This window comes from Mya arenaria, chromosome 9 (assembly GCF_026914265.1).
Source record: "Mya arenaria isolate MELC-2E11 chromosome 9, ASM2691426v1".
NCBI classification, from domain to species: domain Eukaryota; kingdom Metazoa; phylum Mollusca; class Bivalvia; order Myida; family Myidae; genus Mya; species Mya arenaria.
This window is the reverse complement of record NC_069130.1, coordinates 48,120,308-48,138,723: the sequence shown is the minus strand read 5'-3', so window position 1 is coordinate 48,138,723 and position 18,416 is coordinate 48,120,308. Positions and strand designations below refer to the sequence as shown.

General features: G+C 35.6%; 1 protein-coding gene and 1 long non-coding RNA gene across 2 annotated transcripts in view; one reads left to right on the top strand and one right to left on the bottom strand.

The window, feature by feature from the left end:
- Nucleotides 1-16,669, bottom strand: part of LOC128203571 (uncharacterized) — a 108,059-nt gene extending 91,390 nt beyond the window's left edge. Inside the window, exon 1 of the long non-coding RNA XR_008255979.1 lies at nt 16,660-16,669. This is a non-coding gene — a long non-coding RNA (uncharacterized LOC128203571). The remainder of the gene's footprint in view (nt 1-16,659) is intronic.
- LOC128203566 (uncharacterized) overlaps nt 860-18,416 on the top strand; it is a 30,157-nt gene continuing 12,600 nt past the window's right edge. Inside the window, exons 1-9 of the mRNA XM_052905037.1 lie at nt 860-931; nt 1,713-1,771; nt 2,417-2,550; nt 4,804-4,887; nt 5,536-5,696; nt 6,915-6,977; nt 8,177-8,280; nt 8,951-9,038; nt 9,698-9,792. Coding sequence (XP_052760997.1) covers nt 2,460-2,550; nt 4,804-4,887; nt 5,536-5,696; nt 6,915-6,977; nt 8,177-8,280; nt 8,951-8,957 — 510 coding nt within the window. The 5' untranslated portion in view covers nt 860-931; nt 1,713-1,771; nt 2,417-2,459 and the 3' untranslated portion in view covers nt 8,958-9,038; nt 9,698-9,792. The remainder of the gene's footprint in view (nt 932-1,712; nt 1,772-2,416; nt 2,551-4,803; nt 4,888-5,535; nt 5,697-6,914; nt 6,978-8,176; nt 8,281-8,950; nt 9,039-9,697; nt 9,793-18,416) is intronic.

Below are 18,416 nucleotides of genomic sequence, written 5' to 3'. Positions count from 1 at the left end.
CAGACCAATGATCTGGGCGCCATAGCGTGCCTTCTACCCATGTTCATCCGATGTAGTCTACCAGATCAAGTATATGCTTACTCTCTCACTCCAGAGCCTGATCCCTTCATGTGAGGAAGGCAGGCCTCACATGCTCGGCGTGTAGGTAGGGAGCAGCTTCCTGACAAAGTGGTATACTCCTCCCTTCTGAGTATAGGCTGGTGCCAAGCCCAGACGTGTCACCTTCTGGTATACCCGCTGAGACCAGTGGAAGCTATGTGCACAGCCCTTCACATCGGTGTTGGGAAATACTTCCCGGACTGCTTGCCATGCCGCAGCTTCAAAATATAGCATGAACCACTCCACAATTGGATCACCCAGCCGATCCCTCATCTCATGTCGGACGGCTACATAGTTATCTTTTGGTTCTGTTGGTCGTTACTAGTTTCTGGCGATGGAGGTTGACTGCTGGGGCGACTTCTCAGGATTGGTAGGGTTTGGTCCATCTGTTTGCATGATTTAGGTTCACACGCATGCGCAATGCGCTGCGCGTGTTGATCCCCCACGTGCAAGTGTGTGTACAAAATGAAAAAAATAATTTTAAACATTAATTAATAATAAAAGTTACTTATGTGTCTCGGTATGAACTTCAACTTTTGATTGCCTAGTGACCATATATAGTTGAATTGCAGTACTTTCTTTATGAAGATCTAAACCGGAAACCGCTTCTCAACCAGTAGCTTGACATTTAAATAACAATAAACATTACAAAAGTGGTAACTTTAATTTCGCTCTTTTCAGAAAGGACAACCTGGCCCTCCCCCATGGTGCAAGGCCAGACTAGCAGCCCCAGTGTGGATAAGTCATGAAAGAAGCGACCCACACAGAAAGATGTGCAACATGCTCAGAGGAACGCTTGTGGAGTAGCAGTGTTTCTGCTTTATTTTGACATGTTGGTTCTTTATCTTCCTTTTCTTTTTTGTAACACATTCATTTTATTAAAAGAAAAGGGTAGTCTAAAATAATAGACATATTATATGGGATTCTTATATTCCCTAACAAAACAGGTTGTCGTGAAGGATTTGCCATATAAAAAATCGTAGAAAAATCTGGCAACATACAATTAGTTAAGAGTAGTAGGGATAAACAAGCCTGTATCCTTCCAATAGTTTGTGGTGCAGTATTTTCAACAAGCCTGGCTGGCGGGCTGCAAACTTTGTATACTGGTCTTCTTTGTTAACTGTTTCATATTAATGAATGGCTGTTTCATGAAAAATAAATCTTCAATGTACAGTATTTATTTTATTCTTTTAAAATGCCTCTCTCGAATATGTTGGTGTTGTTCACTTCAATGTGAGCATTGTTAAAGTGCAAAATCTTTGAACTTAGCCATAACCCGAAAACCATGTAAGATACGCAGATGAAACTTGGAACACATGTTGCAACAGACATACGAATACAACTATATACATGAAGGCATATAATTCGAGCTTTATTGATAATTGAGTAATGCTGTTTGACTTAAACTACTTAAACAACAACAGCAAAGCTTTGTTTTTCGATCCATGGCACTCTTGTTTCTTTAAAATGTTATATATGATAAATATGCAATAACGTACTGTGATCTTGTTTATGAATCATTGAAATTTATATAACTTTACATTGACTGCATTTTGTTTATCATATATAAGTTTCTAACCATATTTGCATATGTATGTACCTTTTTTCTTCAGGAACATTTTCTTTCTGAGTGCAGTACTGCAGATTGGCAGGACAGTCTTCTGGTATATAGGTACAGAAGTCATTGTAATAAGTCTTTTGTATGAACGAGCTTGAATTCTTAGATTATAAGTCCTTGCTATTTAAAATCTAGAGTTTGAGCAAACCCAGTAAAGTTAACCAGTGAAGGGTTTGCGGGATTGTGCTTATTCCAACCACTGGGTACAGGATATTTTCTGTGGCTTTTCGACTAGCATTGGCATGGTAAAAAAAAAATCGAAAAAACTTTCACTAGTACCTAAAAATCCATAAAACAGTCATCATATTAGACTTGAGTATAGAAGCTGAGGGTATTTTATTTGCTTATTACAAATAGCATGTATTTTTGTTTTCAATGTTTTACAAGTGCGTATTAAATGATGTTTGTGTGTAAATCATAATAGAGATAGATGATAACATATTTTATGAGTAATTTAATTCAGTATTGCTTTGCAAGAAAGCTGTTTTCGGGCATCTAAAAGATTAAAATTTATACAGATCATTCAGACAAAACCTTCTGATGAAAAAGGTAGCAGTCAATAAAAAAATCCTTTTGAAATGAAAAGGTGCACTGAACTATAATAAATTTCTGAACAGCGTTTTAAAGATGAATCAAATAAAACAATGGCACATCCACCATATTCTTCTGATGGTTTAAGCCCTGCCATGTTTATTTCAGAGGTGTCGTTAATTGTCAGTGCTAGTATTCAGTATTGTCTCCGATGTGTTCAAATGCCTCTCGTACTATGTCTTCAACAACAAACTTGGAAGTCACTCAGATACAGAAGCGACTCCTTGGGGTCAAGGACAATGGTATGGTTAATGTTCAAGGTTGCGTAAAGTCTTTATGGTGTTTTCAAAATGTTGTGGTTAGTTTCTTAATCTCATGTTTTTCACCCAGTTCCATTTAGGGTGTTGGTGATGCTTTCATATAGCATTAATTACTGCAGCATGTCTAAACAGGGCAATTATTCGTACACCCATATTTCTGTTTATGAAATATCACAGTAGATAAACAACACTTAATGTGTCTCTTCTATTTGTTACAGTAACTTACTGAGATATCGTAACCATTTAAAATAAAACTTCGAGGAGCGTGCAAAATTATTTCTATATATTACTAAAGAGCATGTACCATTCCAGCCTGTCGCCCATTCGCAGCTCTGCTCCATGGCAAGAATAGCCTGGTATTCTCCAGTAGTACTTCATCTAGCTCTCATACTGCTTATAGTCCGTCCAGGTATGATCACTCGTAATTTTATGCACTCAAGCTTGTTCAATCACCCTCCTCGCAACTTAAAACTACTAGTTGTCCTCTTAGCTGTCAAATAAGGGTCCTGTGTCACAGTTCTATACACTAGAAAATGTTAAATAACCAGAGTTACATTCTGTTTGTGTACTATGCCCCAAAACCTTTCATGACTGAAACCCTTATTTGGGCCAACACTGATGGATAGGCCAGTGCCATCATAGGATAAACATACACCCCTCAGCTAGCTCATGTGCTGCGTACCTTTCTCTCAAGTAATTGACTCATGATGATGGTTGTTGTACAGTGAGGGATTGAGGTACATGCAGGCTTTTTACAATGTTCATACATGTAGTGTCTTAGAAATCTTCTTTCTTTTTTTCAACAGTACAGTTTTTGGTGTGAGGCGGTCACCTATGCTAAGAGTGGTAACCTTTGTTATTGTGGACTATTTCTGACGTTGATCATCAATTATCTGACAAAAATAAGAATTGAATTGATAAATCAAAGAGATGGCGACAGTTAAAATGAAAGAGAGGGATAGTTATGCACTTGGCTTTGTCATGAACTTGCAATGCTCTTGGCGTTGTCTTGAACTTGTGGTGTTCTTGGCGTTGTCATGGACTTGTGATGTTCTTGGCGTTGTCATGAACTTGTGGTGCTCTTGGCGTTGTCATGGACTTGTGGTGCTCTTCGCGTTGTCATGGACTTGTGATGTTCTTCGCGTTGTCATGGACTTGTTGTGTTCTTGGTGTTGTCTTGAACTTGTGGTGTTCTTGGCATTGTCATGGACTTGTGATGTTCTTGGCGTTGTCATGAACTTGTGGTGCTCTTGGCGTTGTCATGGACTTGTGGTGCTCTTGGCGTTGTCATGGACTTGTGATGTTCTTGGCGTTGTCATGGACTTGTGATGTTCTTGGCATTGTCATGGACTTGTGGTGCTCTTGGCGTTGTCATGGACTTGTGGTGCTCTTGGCTTTGTCATGGACTTGTGGTGCTCTTGGCGTTGTCATGGACTTGTTGTGTTCTTGGCGTTGTCATGGACTTGTGGTGTTCTTGGCGTTGTCATGGACTTGTTGTGTTCTTGGCGTTGTCTTGAACTTGTGAAGTTTTTGGCATTGTCATCGACTTGTGGTGCCCTTGGCGTTGTCATGGACTTGTGATGTTCTTGGCGTTGTCATGGACTTGTGATGTTCTTGGCGTTGTCATGGACTTGTGGTGTTCTTGGCGTTGTCATGGACTTGTGATGTTCTTGGCGTTGTCATGGACTTGTGGTGTTCTTGGCGTTGTCATGGACTTGTGGTGTTCTTGGCGTTGTCATGGACTTGTGATGTTCTTGGCGTTGTCATGGACTTGTTGTGTTCTTGGCGTTGTCATGGACTTGTGGTGCTCTTGGCGTTGTCATGGACTTGTGATGTTCTTGGCGTTGTCATGGACTTGTGATGTTCTTGGCGTTGTCATGGACTTGTGGTGTTCTTGGCGTTGTCATGGACTTGTGGTGTTCTTGGCGTTGTCATGGACTTGTGGTGTTCTTGGCGTTGTCATGGACTTGTGGTGTTCTTGGCGTTGTCATGGACTTGTTGTGTTCTTGGCGTTGTCATGAACTTGTTGTGTTCTTGGCGTTGTCATGAACTTGTGGTGTTCTTGGCGTTGTCATGGACTTTAGGCGTTCTAAGCGTAGTCATGGACTTGCAATGCTCTTGGCATTGTCATGGTCTTGCAATGGTCTTTGCATTGTCAGGGGACTTGTGGTGTTCTTAGCGTTGTCAATTTTCTTTGTATTTTTATTTGTTTAATCAACCGCATCAAATTTTCAGCGCCATCTGACAAGATGACAGACTTACAGTCCCTGTCAGTGTACCTAAAGGAGCAAGATGAGAAAGGCTACAAGGCAGCTCTCGGTAAGTCCGCGGGTCATGAAGCCTTACTTTATATTGTTGCTTAGCTGTTTCCTTATTAATTCAGACTTTAAAGTGGGCTCACTTTTACCTTCTTCGTCTTTGAAAAGCCCTACTCTTTCTACTTTTTTGGTTGAATAATAGAATACAAGTGTTTTATAAAAATGCTCTTAGAATGGCCTAAAATGCGGGAAATGAAGCACTCAATTACAAAATATTGGCATGCCACCAACTTTCCCTAGCTCGCCAGTTACTTTAAGATTTGTGCAAGTTCAACACAATAATCTTTAGAATCTTGAGAAAAATGTAAATGTTTATCAACATAACACTGATGGAAATGTTCAGTAGTCATTACTTTCTTTTAAAAAAAGCTTTGTAGTTTTTGGTCACTTGAAAACCTGTATTATGTACGATGCAGCGATGCATTTATTCTGCATATCATTTAGGGTTAGCATTATTTGATTTTAATGAAAATTGCTGTTTGGTTGTCAATAACTGAATTATTATTAAAACCACCGCATTGAGATTAAAACTTGCAACTTCAAATATACCTTGTTTTAAGAAAATAATCCTTTAAAAATCCATAAAAACAATTGATTCTGAAAATCAAAAAACGATGCATTGGTTGATAAGATATTCACTTGATCACAGGTTGCCAGGACATGTCGCTGAACAGTTCATCATTCTGGAGTTACGGCCGTCCAAGCCTGGACCTGAGCCACGTGTTCCGTAATAACCAGTACAAGCTCGCCAGTCAATCCCAACGGAGCCATAAGTCGCGGACGGATGATAGCGATAATTTGGGAGAAGAGGTAATATACAATATCGAGACAGGGTTTTAGTGGGGACTATCTTTTATGAAGGATTATAAACTTTTGTGAACAAAGAGCTGTCAAGTCCATCTCAAGCTAATTGTTTAGTTTATTATAAAAGGCCACCAACCCAAAATACATAGAATACATCATAAATGCATTAATACTTGAGTCATGGAAATGCATCTGACAGTAAAATCATAATTTTATGATACATAAATATTTAATTGGATTACTTCCCTTTAACTGTTAACTATTCTATAAAAGAGGCAAATTTGTGTAATATTTATAAATGGTTTGATTCCAAATGACTCTGGAATGCATTACATCTGTGCTTTTTGATAATCACTTGAAGACATAATGTGAACGTCCATCAGTATGTATTTTACAAATAAAAAGAAACGTTGTATTCACAGTCTAAAACAGTAATATCTCATTATCATGCCATATGAAATTCAATTATTGAATTGTCTCTTTGGTTGCATGTATGCACAAATAAGTCAATAAATCAGTAACTACTTGATTTATTGCATTGAAATATTATGCATATACTGCCCTTTTATTATTTGACTCAGGCATGCTGGTTAAGGTTTTTCATGTTAAGTAAATTTAACAGTAATCCACGCCTGTTTCACTAAAACTTTGCAATCCTTAAACTTAAAAGCGGCAGAGTTGTCCAGTGTGATGTCTTTCTGACAGCTCTTGTTTAAGATTAAACTTACAACTTATCTTTAGCTTATGAGCTGTTTCCAAGACAATTCTGGACTCACAGAAGTACCATGTATTCACAAACAGATTTAGTTTTAACATATATACCACAGACAGGTAAACAGGACTAACGGGTAATTTATTATATATGAACCAAAACTGGCTGAAATTTGCCATATAGCAAAAATTAATTGAGGAAGTTACATTTTCTGCATCGAATATAAAAAACCCAGCTGATATAATTATCTTTAAATTGTATAGATTACTGCGGATCACTAGTGTGTCAATGAAACTTTCTGTTTAGTAAAGATTTGAAGGTTAACAACTTTGTTTCTTAAAGCAGAAGTTCCGTATGATAGGCCAAATATTTATGTTGTGGTTTTGATTTCTTGTGTGGTCAATTTTATGATGGGACTGTCCCTTTTATCCGCTTATACAACTTTGTCCTCCCTATGTCCTTGCATATAGATATGTTTCAACTACTTGAAATGTACTAGTTGCATGTTTCAGGTCTGGAGGCCTCTGGGAGTGACAGATGACGACCTGTTCCTCTGGATTGAGCGCCTCAGAAAGGTCTGTATCACAAGAGCAATGATTCTTCTTTATATTGACACTCACTTGATCTCAGTTTAAGGCCACTAGCCAAAGGTAAAAATATTAACATAATACACATATTATGAGAGGCATAAATATATGTTGCTTCTTAATCGCAGGCTTGGACCATTCTGTTACAAGGTAGAACTCATTTCTCCTGACCTCCATGTTTGCATTTATTTAAGAAATAAAAAAAAACTTTCTTTATTGGCTATTTTCCAAATTGCAGACTAGAAAATCACTGAATCATCCCAGACTAAAAGTAGAAAAAGAAACCGATTGTATTCATTTAATCCCTGGGAACAACATTGTGGAGATGTGGATTTTATTAGGTACTCTGAAATAACCTTGGTATCGCTGTCAGCCTAGTTATTGTCAGTGTTGTTGTGTCAAAACTTTTAACTTTCAAGATTCTCAAATGAAACTTGATAGACATGTTGCCAGAAACAATATGCAAATATTGCAATTTGCCAATATAATATTCATCTAAGGCAGCTCTATCAAACAAAAGGCTACAGTTGGGTGAAGTAAAAAGGAGGTAGGGGCCATTAAAGGGCAGTATGGCTCTCATCCCTTCTATTTAGGCATAGCTGGATCACTGGCAAACAATATACACATAAATAGCAAAGAACATAACTCTAGTGTCAATACTTATTAAGTTATGCCCCTTGTTCAAGTGAAAAAAGAGCAAAAGGAACAAGTTTTGGCGTTTACTCTGCAGAGCTCTAGTTTGTTTGAAACCTGTACTGTATATCTTCGTGCCACACAGCTGCTTTTATATTAAGTTGTATGAAGATGCCCAAGGGTACAATTCAGTACAAGATTTGGAGAAGACCACTCTAACCTTAATATGATGGTCCCCTATCTAGATTGTACGTCCAATCAGGAATACCTGGTCAAGAGGATTAAGGGTAGGCATCTTTTCTACTCTTGGCCATCGTGATACATATACCTAACCTCAATATGATGGTCCCCTATCTATCAAGAGGATTAAAGCTAGACATCTAATGTACTGTTGGCCATCGTGATACATATACCTAACCTCAATATGATGATACCTTATCTATCAATAGGATAAAGTGTAGCCATCTATTCTTCTGTTTAGCTCAGTGGGCTATAATGCGAAAATAAATTCATAAAACACATCATATAGGATAAATACCATTGTACATTTTCAGAGTTGGGAAGTGATGGGTGTGTCAGCGAGTTCTTGTGGAATCGAGGTGGTGGTGGGGGCCAGTATGGGAAACCATGGAGCGAACATTTGCCCACAGATACTCAGGTGAGAACTTCAACTCCATTCAGGTTAGAACATTTACTTGGTATGGTTCCCTCGGTTGAAAAATCTTCACTTTGGAGAGAACTTTCACTCGGATGAGAACCTTCCCTTGGGTGAGAACATTCACTCGGATGAGAACCTTCACTTTGGTGAGAATTTTCGCTCGGATAAAAACTATCACTCAGTGAGAGCTTTCACTCAGATGAGAACCTTCACTCAGTGAGAACATTCACTTGGGTCTGAACCTTCACTTTGGTGAGAAGTTTTGCTCGGATGAGAACCTTCACTTGGGTGTAAACTTTAACTCGGATGAAAGCTCGTTTTTTTGCCAGGTTTTAAAAAGGGCAGTGTGCTGTATGAAGGGACAGGGTGCTTAGGGTGGAAAGGGAATATTGTATTGGACTGTGTTGAACCTTAATATTATGAATTTGACAAAAACAGTTAGAATTGTGTTTACGTAAACAGTTTCAGAAGCTCCAACTACCATAGATACCAAGTGTGGATATATTTATTAGCATAAAATAAGTTTTTTAACATAATAAAGCAATTACTTTATTATCTATAGCATTCAATTCTGAAGGCAGAAGGGTACCCAAGTTGGTCTCCATGAGGACAGGCTGCAACACTAATATCTTTTAAGTTAAAACCTAACTTTTATACAATTTTTTTCCAGTTTGTGATGCACATGTTCTGCACATACCTGGCTTCCCCGGGCCTAAGGTACCCCAATGGCCACTTCCTCAAGACTCCAGATAAACCTAGTAAGGATATGTAGCCTTAGATACTTTTTTATAACACTTGACAACCAGGTTCATCAATGTGTTTTGAAATGTCGAACAACTCATCATTTTCCACTTGTTAAATCATTAATATAGTAGTAGTGTCTGATTTTTTTTTTATTATTTTATGTTTTCAAAGTTAGAAAAGCATAAAAATGCCAATATAGTTACATTGTAAATATGATGTTGTTATGGTCAAACATGTAATTATGTCATAATGTGTATATACCTTCTCTAAATAAAGATATTATTATTATTATTATTATTATTATTATAGGACAAACATTTTCTTTTCATCATTTCAAGAGAGTAATAATGCTGTAAATTAGCATTCAATTTTATAAATTCCTCACAAGTTCTTCGTTTTGTTATTCAAACAGTACACTACGGAAATATTGCGATATATCACAGTGCTTTTTTCCCATCAATACCCATCCTTTGTGGTAGCCAATGTTTACCAATGTCAGTTATATATTAAGTGTGTCTCATAAAGTCAAATGCTTGATTGCTCAACTTGCTCATTTTCTATAATAAAATAGTTTTGTTAGTACGGTAATTAAGAATTTTTTTATAAAAATACTTTTTTTTTCTATCTTGAAATGAAATATGTTATTAAAATGCCATGGTGCCCATTATTTCAGACCTGGAGAAGGAAAACTTACTTCTATACCAGACCAGCATTAACCCACCACATTTCCAAGTGGTCATTAGAGACACTGTGTTCAATCTGCCCAAGGTATTCTATAGCTTATTAGTTTGTCCTATTATATTTTTTATTATTTTCATCTTCTTTCGAAGAAAAAAAGTTTGGTACTGTTATAGATTCGGTGTTATTTTCTGTATTGTCAATTTTGTATATTTGATATTCAAATGAAACTTGGTACACATGCTGCAAAAGATAGCTTGTATTGCAAGGTCCATAACTCTGACTTTGTTATTTGTAGAGCTATGCCACATTTTCACTAATAAACAGCAACAGGTCATCATTGGTGTCCGCTCCGCTGCACTCTTGTTTAATATTTGTAGAGCTATGCCACATTTTCACTAATAAACAGCAACAGGTCATCATTGGTGTCCGCTCCACTGCACTCTTGTTTAATATTTAAATCATTCCCAATATTTATACACCTTTTTGGAGATGAATGGCCATGTGTATATGATATATTTACTGTAACAGTTCAGCTACTGCATGTCCTTGTAATGTCATTATGAGTTTGAAGGAGATATAATGGAATCATGCTGTTGGTTATTCGGATGGTCTGTTGTAAAATGTATGTGGCTCAAAATAATTGACATTTTAAGATGAAATGTTTTAAAACTTTTCACACATTCAGTGTTCAAAATCTGAATTCATTCAGGAGGCCTTGGTGCAATTGTTCAAGCCTAGTAGAAATGTAAGGTTTTTGGGTTGTTGGGAATGTGGATCAAAATGAGTTATTACAATGGCTGCCTATGCTACCCATGAAAGGTACTAGTGCCTTACATATTTAACCATTAGCCATTGTGACTTGTTAAAAATGTATGTGCCCTTTCACTTGATGTAAACCAGTACTAGCTCTTTCTGTTTTGTGGAGGGAACAGGTTGTCCTGAAATTAGGCACACACAAGGGTTTGGGAATAACAAGGGCCTGACATATAATTTGTGAGGCAGAGGTGTTCCTTTTGTCTTACAAGTTTGTTAATGTTTTGAGAGTTACTTCCCTTTGTTTATTCAGATCACAGGAGATTGTTTTTCAAAGTTCCCCGAGGTATTTTATTCACAATTTCCACAAATTGTTAAATTTGGAGTTTTGAATCTAGCAAAATAATTAAACTTATGCCTATCCAGTGCTTATGATAAAATAGTAATGTCTGCCCATCCTACAAATACATGTATCTTTAAGACTGAGCAAAAATTGCCTAACATCAATAATGTGATAAAGTACGTTCAGCAATTAAGAATAATCTACAATGTGTAATGATTGTTACTGAAACCTGTTCAGTATTCAAGGTACAATAGAGGCGTCTGGCCATCCTATCTTTAAAATTGAGTGATATTGCTTAACATAAATAATGTGATAAAGTACGTTCAGCAATAAAAATAATTTACAGTGTGTAATGATTGTTACTCAGGGTGAGGAATCACATAACTTCAACGGGGTTCTCACATGTGTCACAACGGTTCAAAACTGATGTTAACAAGCAAGAAAGTGACCGTAATTCATAAATAACCTTTTTTAGAGAAAAGATAGGAAAATATTTCTTAGCCTATAAACTACTACCGTATTTTCTCGACTATAAGGCGATTCGCTTATAAGACGGCCCCCTAACTTTGCCTATGAAATCTGGTGCTTTTTGTTTCGACTCGCTTATAAGACGGGGTCAATTTTTAAGCAAATCTAAAATGCTAAAATTCTTCCTAATGTGTGAAAATGTTCAAGCTCAACGGACAATTATCGACTTTCGCGGTAACTGTTTTTGTTTTACTCAAAGAAAATGGCGGGCAACTGTGAGCTCTCTATTTGGAGGTAGGTTAAAAATGAGTACATACGTTTGCAGGACAGGTCGTTACTTATCGAAATTGTAATAATTAATTAATAACAACATATGTTTGTTTTAGTTTATTTTTTATTGAAGACACCAATGAAGTTCTTCGGCAAAATAAATGGCTTCAATAACATAACTGCGAAAAGCCGAGGCATGAATAGGTGTTTGTTTAGCAATAATGCTTTAGGCAATATTGTCCCTTGATTGGCGACGAACATAAAGGATTCATATTCGCATTGTCATTTGTTTGCTTAATCAAATTGACAGTTAGGTACCTACATCATATTAACATTCCAATTTATTGATTTGATATATCTGTCATACTAATTATACTGACACGCGCCATGAGAAAAAATGTAGATATAACGGTACACTGTGTGACGTCAGAGCACGCGCGGTGAAGAGATTTCGTGTTGTTGTTTACTTAATTGCCCCATACTTATATCAGCAGACGATAGACTGGATAGACGAATACCCAATGTAAAATTTAACTGATTTTGACTTGAATCTTTTTTTAATATTTTATCGACTCGCTTATAAGACGGGTCCCCTACTTTGGGGGTAAAAATCGGGACCCAATTTCCCCGTCTTATAGTCGAGAAAATACGGTATGATATTTTCTGCTTCTACACGTGTGAAATACTTTAGATTTGCTTGTATCGATGCAATCCTTGGCCAAAATTTCAACTCGACAGAAATTTGTAGAACGATGCAACGCTGTGTGCGCCGTGATTCTTTGTTTTGTACATATGTCTTAGTTATAAGTAATAGTTAATAAATCAGACATGCGTTAAAAAGTTAGTTTTGCCAATTACTTTCATAAAACGAACTATTCGTTAAATGTTTTTATATTTTTTTCCAATAAATATCCAATTTTCAAGAAATGCTGTTGTAAACGTGAATGTTATATGTGCTGCTGTTAACGTGAAATTCTTCTCATCTAAGGCCAAAAAAAAAAATAGGTTCGTTTCTGGTCTCCTTCCCAAAAAAAGAGGGTAGGTAGGTAGGCATTTTTTTTTTTTTTTTTTTTTGGGGGGGGGGGGAAGTGATCTAGAATAGAAGGCGGCTGACTTTTATTCAAAAACAACCATATTAACTGCGTATGAGACAATTTTAAAAGGTACTAAAGCATAAAATGTAAATACAAGTCCATTCATTTATTAAGAACTGTATAATGTGTATTAATTATAATGTATAGATATACATTTTCTAGAATATAAATGCATGTATTGTTGAACATGTTTGTCTGTATGACAGATGTCGAAAAAGAGTGCCTCAGATTTGTCAATTTTTCATATTTACCAATTTCACTTTTGTGCTATAATGCTATTCTTATATTTGATAGAATATTAAAATTCCAAACATTGTCAGAAGCTGTTTTTGTCACTTCAATGATCTCCGAAGTACACCTGACCCGTGTTCACAAAGCGTTTCCATTCTCAACTGAATTAAGAGTATGAAACTTAATTTCTTATTTAAATCTCAAAAATATGTTTAGTACTAAATTTAAGACACTAACTATTTGAAAGTGATACCGTAATTCACCTAAGAGTTCGGACACCTTAAATTAATTATTTCTTTCGCTGTCCGAAAACATAGAAAATTACCATTTTTACATTTTATTTACATGTTTGTTTAACCTGCCTTTTTTCTTCATGTTTGCATTTTACCACTTATTAATTTATCCGTAGTAATCAATGGTCATAAACTTATTTATTAAGCCTGTAGTGAAAATCCTTCATCAAGTTAATTAAAACACCATTTTATACATGCATTGAACTGAATAAACACATTCTATCGGCCTCAGATCAGAGAGTCACACTGTGTGACGTCACATAACTTACAGTTATACCCACGAAGAACTCGTGGAGAGCATGGACATTGCTATGCAGGATTAATATATAACTGTACGATTATTGACTGACGAACTCGACATGGGTGCCGCCATTTTAATAGACTGCTTATCAAATTACCGAATTCGAAATGAGACCAAAGATAAGAAAATTAACGGAAAGAAAGTACCGAAAAGTACTAAATATGCGCGCAGTTAACTTTTACACCAATAAAAAGTATAGGGTCGGCGCGGAAATAAGAGGGTCGGTCGGGCGACCGGAAACAGACCTATTTTTTTTTTTTGGCCTAAATAAAGCCGACTATGTTTATTCGGTATGCTTAACAAACGTATCATTACATGCTTATTTTATTCCATTTTATACTTTGTATTGCTCTCTTAATTATGACGAGAATGTATACAACCCAAAACTCTTACTCATGGTATGAATTTACATCAATTTGATCGATTTGAAAATGTTTAATTTATGTTGCCTGAAGGGAGACTTCCAAATACCCATTGTCCCTCTGTAGTTTCACCAAAAGTTTGCAAGATAAATGGATGAAGTAATAAATACAATAAAATGGAAGGCAAAATACACTTCAGCCAAACCCGTCCCATGTACATTCCAAAGTGAGAGAAATTCAAAAGCCAAGAAATGATTACATTTAATAACAAAATCGCCATTCCTAAGGTTAATCATAAAACTGCCCACACTCCAGTTAAATCCCTTGCTTCGAAAATGGTCTAAATATATTTATCAAGAAGAAATCAGGAAATAATAAAAAGCACTGACAAAGAAATTGACTACCATGAATATGACTTTCCCTCGTAAGATGATAATTTGTATCTTGCATGGCCTTTCGTGTAAGAAAGGTTCATCCCAACCCAAGCCTAGTGTGTTATGCGAAAACAAGGTTTACAAAGTTTTCACATTTCAAATAATACCATATGACAATGTTTCTATTGTGCAGGTGGCGGTCTTCAACAAGGGAGGCAATTTCGTGATGACAATAGAAGAGTAGTTCATTACGGGTATTTTTTATCTTTAGCCATGAGCACGATAAGGATGTCCAGCATGGCCAAATATTTGATCTACTTTTCATCGGGGGGGGGGGGGGGGGGGCTTTGACGCCATAGATTAATATATCACCAACCAGACATTAGATGTGGAATCACAAGCGTCGAGTTGTGATAATACAGTTTCATAGTTTATTCAAATGCATATAGCCAGACCATAGGCTCATGAACATACATATGTACATTAATGTATTCATAATATATAGAATTAAATGCACTTCCATCAATCGATCGTAGGCCACAATATATATTAATAAACGTACACTTATTTATACTGACAAGGTACTGTCGAAACACAAATTGAACATAGACAGTACACATAGAATATCATATAACCATAGTGAGGTGACAGTGGTTACAAATGTTACTTAAATGAGTTGTTAACATCATTATAAATATAACAGGGACTCTCAATTTAAAAGCCTTGTGGATAAACAAATGCTAATTTCCTTTGAATAGTCTTATTGTATTTGTAAAAATTCAACAAATTTAGTTATATAAGGGTCTATTTAAATAGTATTTATGTATTTATTGTCTTCTTAAATAACTAAATAAAGTACATTTAAACAAGTAATGAAATTCATCTACTATTTTATGGCAAACTTGACTTTTCCTTTACATATTCAGATATAGGAGTAGGTTTGTGGTATCTACCGGCCTCAATTTCTTACCTGTGTGACAAAAGTCTAGGTCTCGTCAATGCTTTCCTAAATTTAACTTTATATTAACAACACACAAAAGTGGCTGCAACTTACAGTCTGCGAATAATACAAATGTTTTGGCTCTAGATGAATTATTAAATTCAGCAAACCAATTTTGTACATAACATTGTTTTGGTCTCTGTTACAGTTCACATATAAATTTATATCAAAAACACAAACACTTTGAAATAAACATACATCATAAAATCCTAGTGATTGTAATATATCTATAATAACTTTTGCCCATGACTAACAATTTGGCAATCTTTCTAAATTTGTATACGATTTTCTTTCAACAGCTTTAACATATTTAATATCATCACATTGTAAAATCTTTAAAAAAATAATTAATCACATTTACAATTCCTATAATAAGTAATGGTATTCTACCAAGTTCTCCATACACACAATTGTTCTGAGTTTGGGTTCTAACACCCAGTATTTTTTTTACAGAACTTGGAATAATCTCTTTCTAACTTAATGCTATATTGTAGACCCAAAACTTCCCAACCATAGTTTAAAACAAGATATATTGATTTATCAAACAAAGATGAATAATAGCATGTTGCTATACCAGGAAATTTTATTAGGTCTGAATTAAGCTTGTAAAAAGTCTTCATAGCCTGTCCTGTCCAAGTGTCAAACGTTGTGCTAAATGACCCACCAGTGCTTATTACTATTCCTAGATAAGTAAATTTATTCACAATTTCAAACTCAAGCCCTTGATACAAACAAAATTAAATTTTGCCTAATGTTTCAGCCTTTTTTAAAAATTATAACCTTTGTTTTATTTGCATTTACACTAATACTTATGTGAAAAACGTTCTATCTATATCAGTAATCTTTTAACAACAACAGGTCATTTTGTAACCCACTTTCAGATTCTGATAAAATAGACTGCCCTAAATATGTTTCCTTTTTGAAAAAAAACTATTACAGTGTTTTAAAAAACTTTGATAGATTTGTCATTTGTGTACACATTTCCGATGTATAATGTATTCAAAGTTGTACGAAGGCCATGCCAAACAACAATGGTATAAGATTATATTGATGTCAACAACAACATGACTTTACTTATGTAAAATTCAAACATATATCAAATAAATTGTTATGGCATCCACTACATTCATAACTTAAAAGGGTTGAATTTTAACATTATGAGCGCGACGTTTTGAATCATTTCACTCAAAGGGTTTGGCTTATATCATGAAAAAGAAATAAGTAGTTTATAATGACGTCACATACAAATAAAATTGATCCAACCAGCAAAATATGTAATCATTTATTTCTTCTATTCAATAGTTTAATGTTTAATTGTACATTAACACGTAGTTCAATCATTTCTTGACTGTTGACTTTCTTTTACCGGGGATGTACATGGAACGGAGTTGGCTGGAGTATATCTTGTCTTCAATTTAAATGTATTTATCACTGCATCAATTAAATTTATCCATCTTTTGTCAACATTTGGTGAAACATATGAGGGTTAACTCCGTCTCTTACAGAGGGACAATGGATAATTTGGACGTATCACCATGACAGCCTACCTAGAACATAAATTTAACATCTTGAACTCGATCAAATGGATGGATATACATTCATTTCATGAAAGAAATATCATTTGGAATAATAGTTCAATGTTGAATGCATTATCGTCACAGTTGAGAGAGTAGTCAAAACTACTTATTAAATAAAATAAGCCTGTTATAAGAAGAATTTACAGCAGCATATATAAAATTCACGTTAACAACAGCCTTTCTTGAAATACCGATATTTATTTGAAGAACTAAAATAAATTTTACAAACAATTCGTTTAATGGATGAAATGAACAAAATTAACATTTTAACACATGTATGGGACTCACGGCGCACACAGCGTTGCATCGTTCTACAAAATTCCCTCGAGTTGGAATTTTGGCCAAGGATTCCATCATTAAAATGCAAGCAAATCCAAAATATTTCACACTTGTAGAAGCAGAAAATAGCATAGTGAGCGTCTTTTGCTGTGTGCGCCGTGAGTCTTTGTTTTGTATACATTTCTTAGTCCTTCATTTAAATTAAAGGTAATTTCCAGTATAAGTGTGTGATATGAAATGTCCTTGTGTACGGTTAGACATTTGGTGCAACTCAATTAAATTATTGACTACGGCCACACCAAATTGATGTTTTGTTCCGCGTTCTGAATGAATTGCAGAACAGAAGGAGAACAGAAGGAATACTATCACCCATTCGGTGGCTTTTTGCATGTGTGGTAAATTCTCATATTTTATAATTAATGAAACAATGAAATATTTCCCACCCATCATTCTTCAATATTTATGCATCAGTCAATTGTCAAGACCTGGGGTATACCAGGGATAGCAGGGGAAATGGGCCCTGTTTTTACCTTCCAAGTGGGCTGGCTGTACTGAGTGAATGCGTAGGTATTGTTTTTGTGCCTAAAAAAGCGGGGAATGGGCCTAACCTAGGTTGTCCCTAGGGTGCGGGGGCATTTGGCGGGGCTTTTCCCAGCAGTTTGTCTGTGCAGAGCGGGGATTTTACCTGGGATTGTCTTGACTGAAAGTCAAAGTCCCCCTATTCATAGGACCTTTTTTTCTTAACTTTACGACAAGGCCCCTCTACAGTATATTATAGTCCATTAAAGTAATATTTTTTTTAAAAATTTGATAACTTAGCAACTAGGTAAAGTAAACTGTAATGAGCTTTTGAAACCAACCTACATACTTATAAATCAAAATTGCTATTTTATGGTCTTCCCTGAATAAACCCAAAATGTTACTTTTGTTTTGATAAATTCGAACTGTATTTACATGTAAGAACAAATTTTCTAAAAATTCTCTATTTGCCAAAATAGGGCCGACAGGTAAAAAAGTTGCTATTCGTGACCAAAAAAATACTGCGAAATAGTGAGTATTCATTTATCGTTCGTTCAGCAAAGAAGATGCAATGGCATAATAGTGGATAATCTGACAGACAAACATCTTCATGCGTTTAATGTAAAAAAAGAATACCTTTGGAATAGACAATTTTCTTGCATACCGGACATGTGTTTCCGGTCATGTGACCTGTTCTGGAAAAAATCGTCTTACAACCCCCATCATGTAAGATGAGTCACGCGCAACAACGCCCCACTTCTTATTTCTTTTATTGTATGGTTTATGAAAAGTATATTATGCAATTTCAATAAAAAGCGCAATCAAAAATATAAGTATACAATACTTT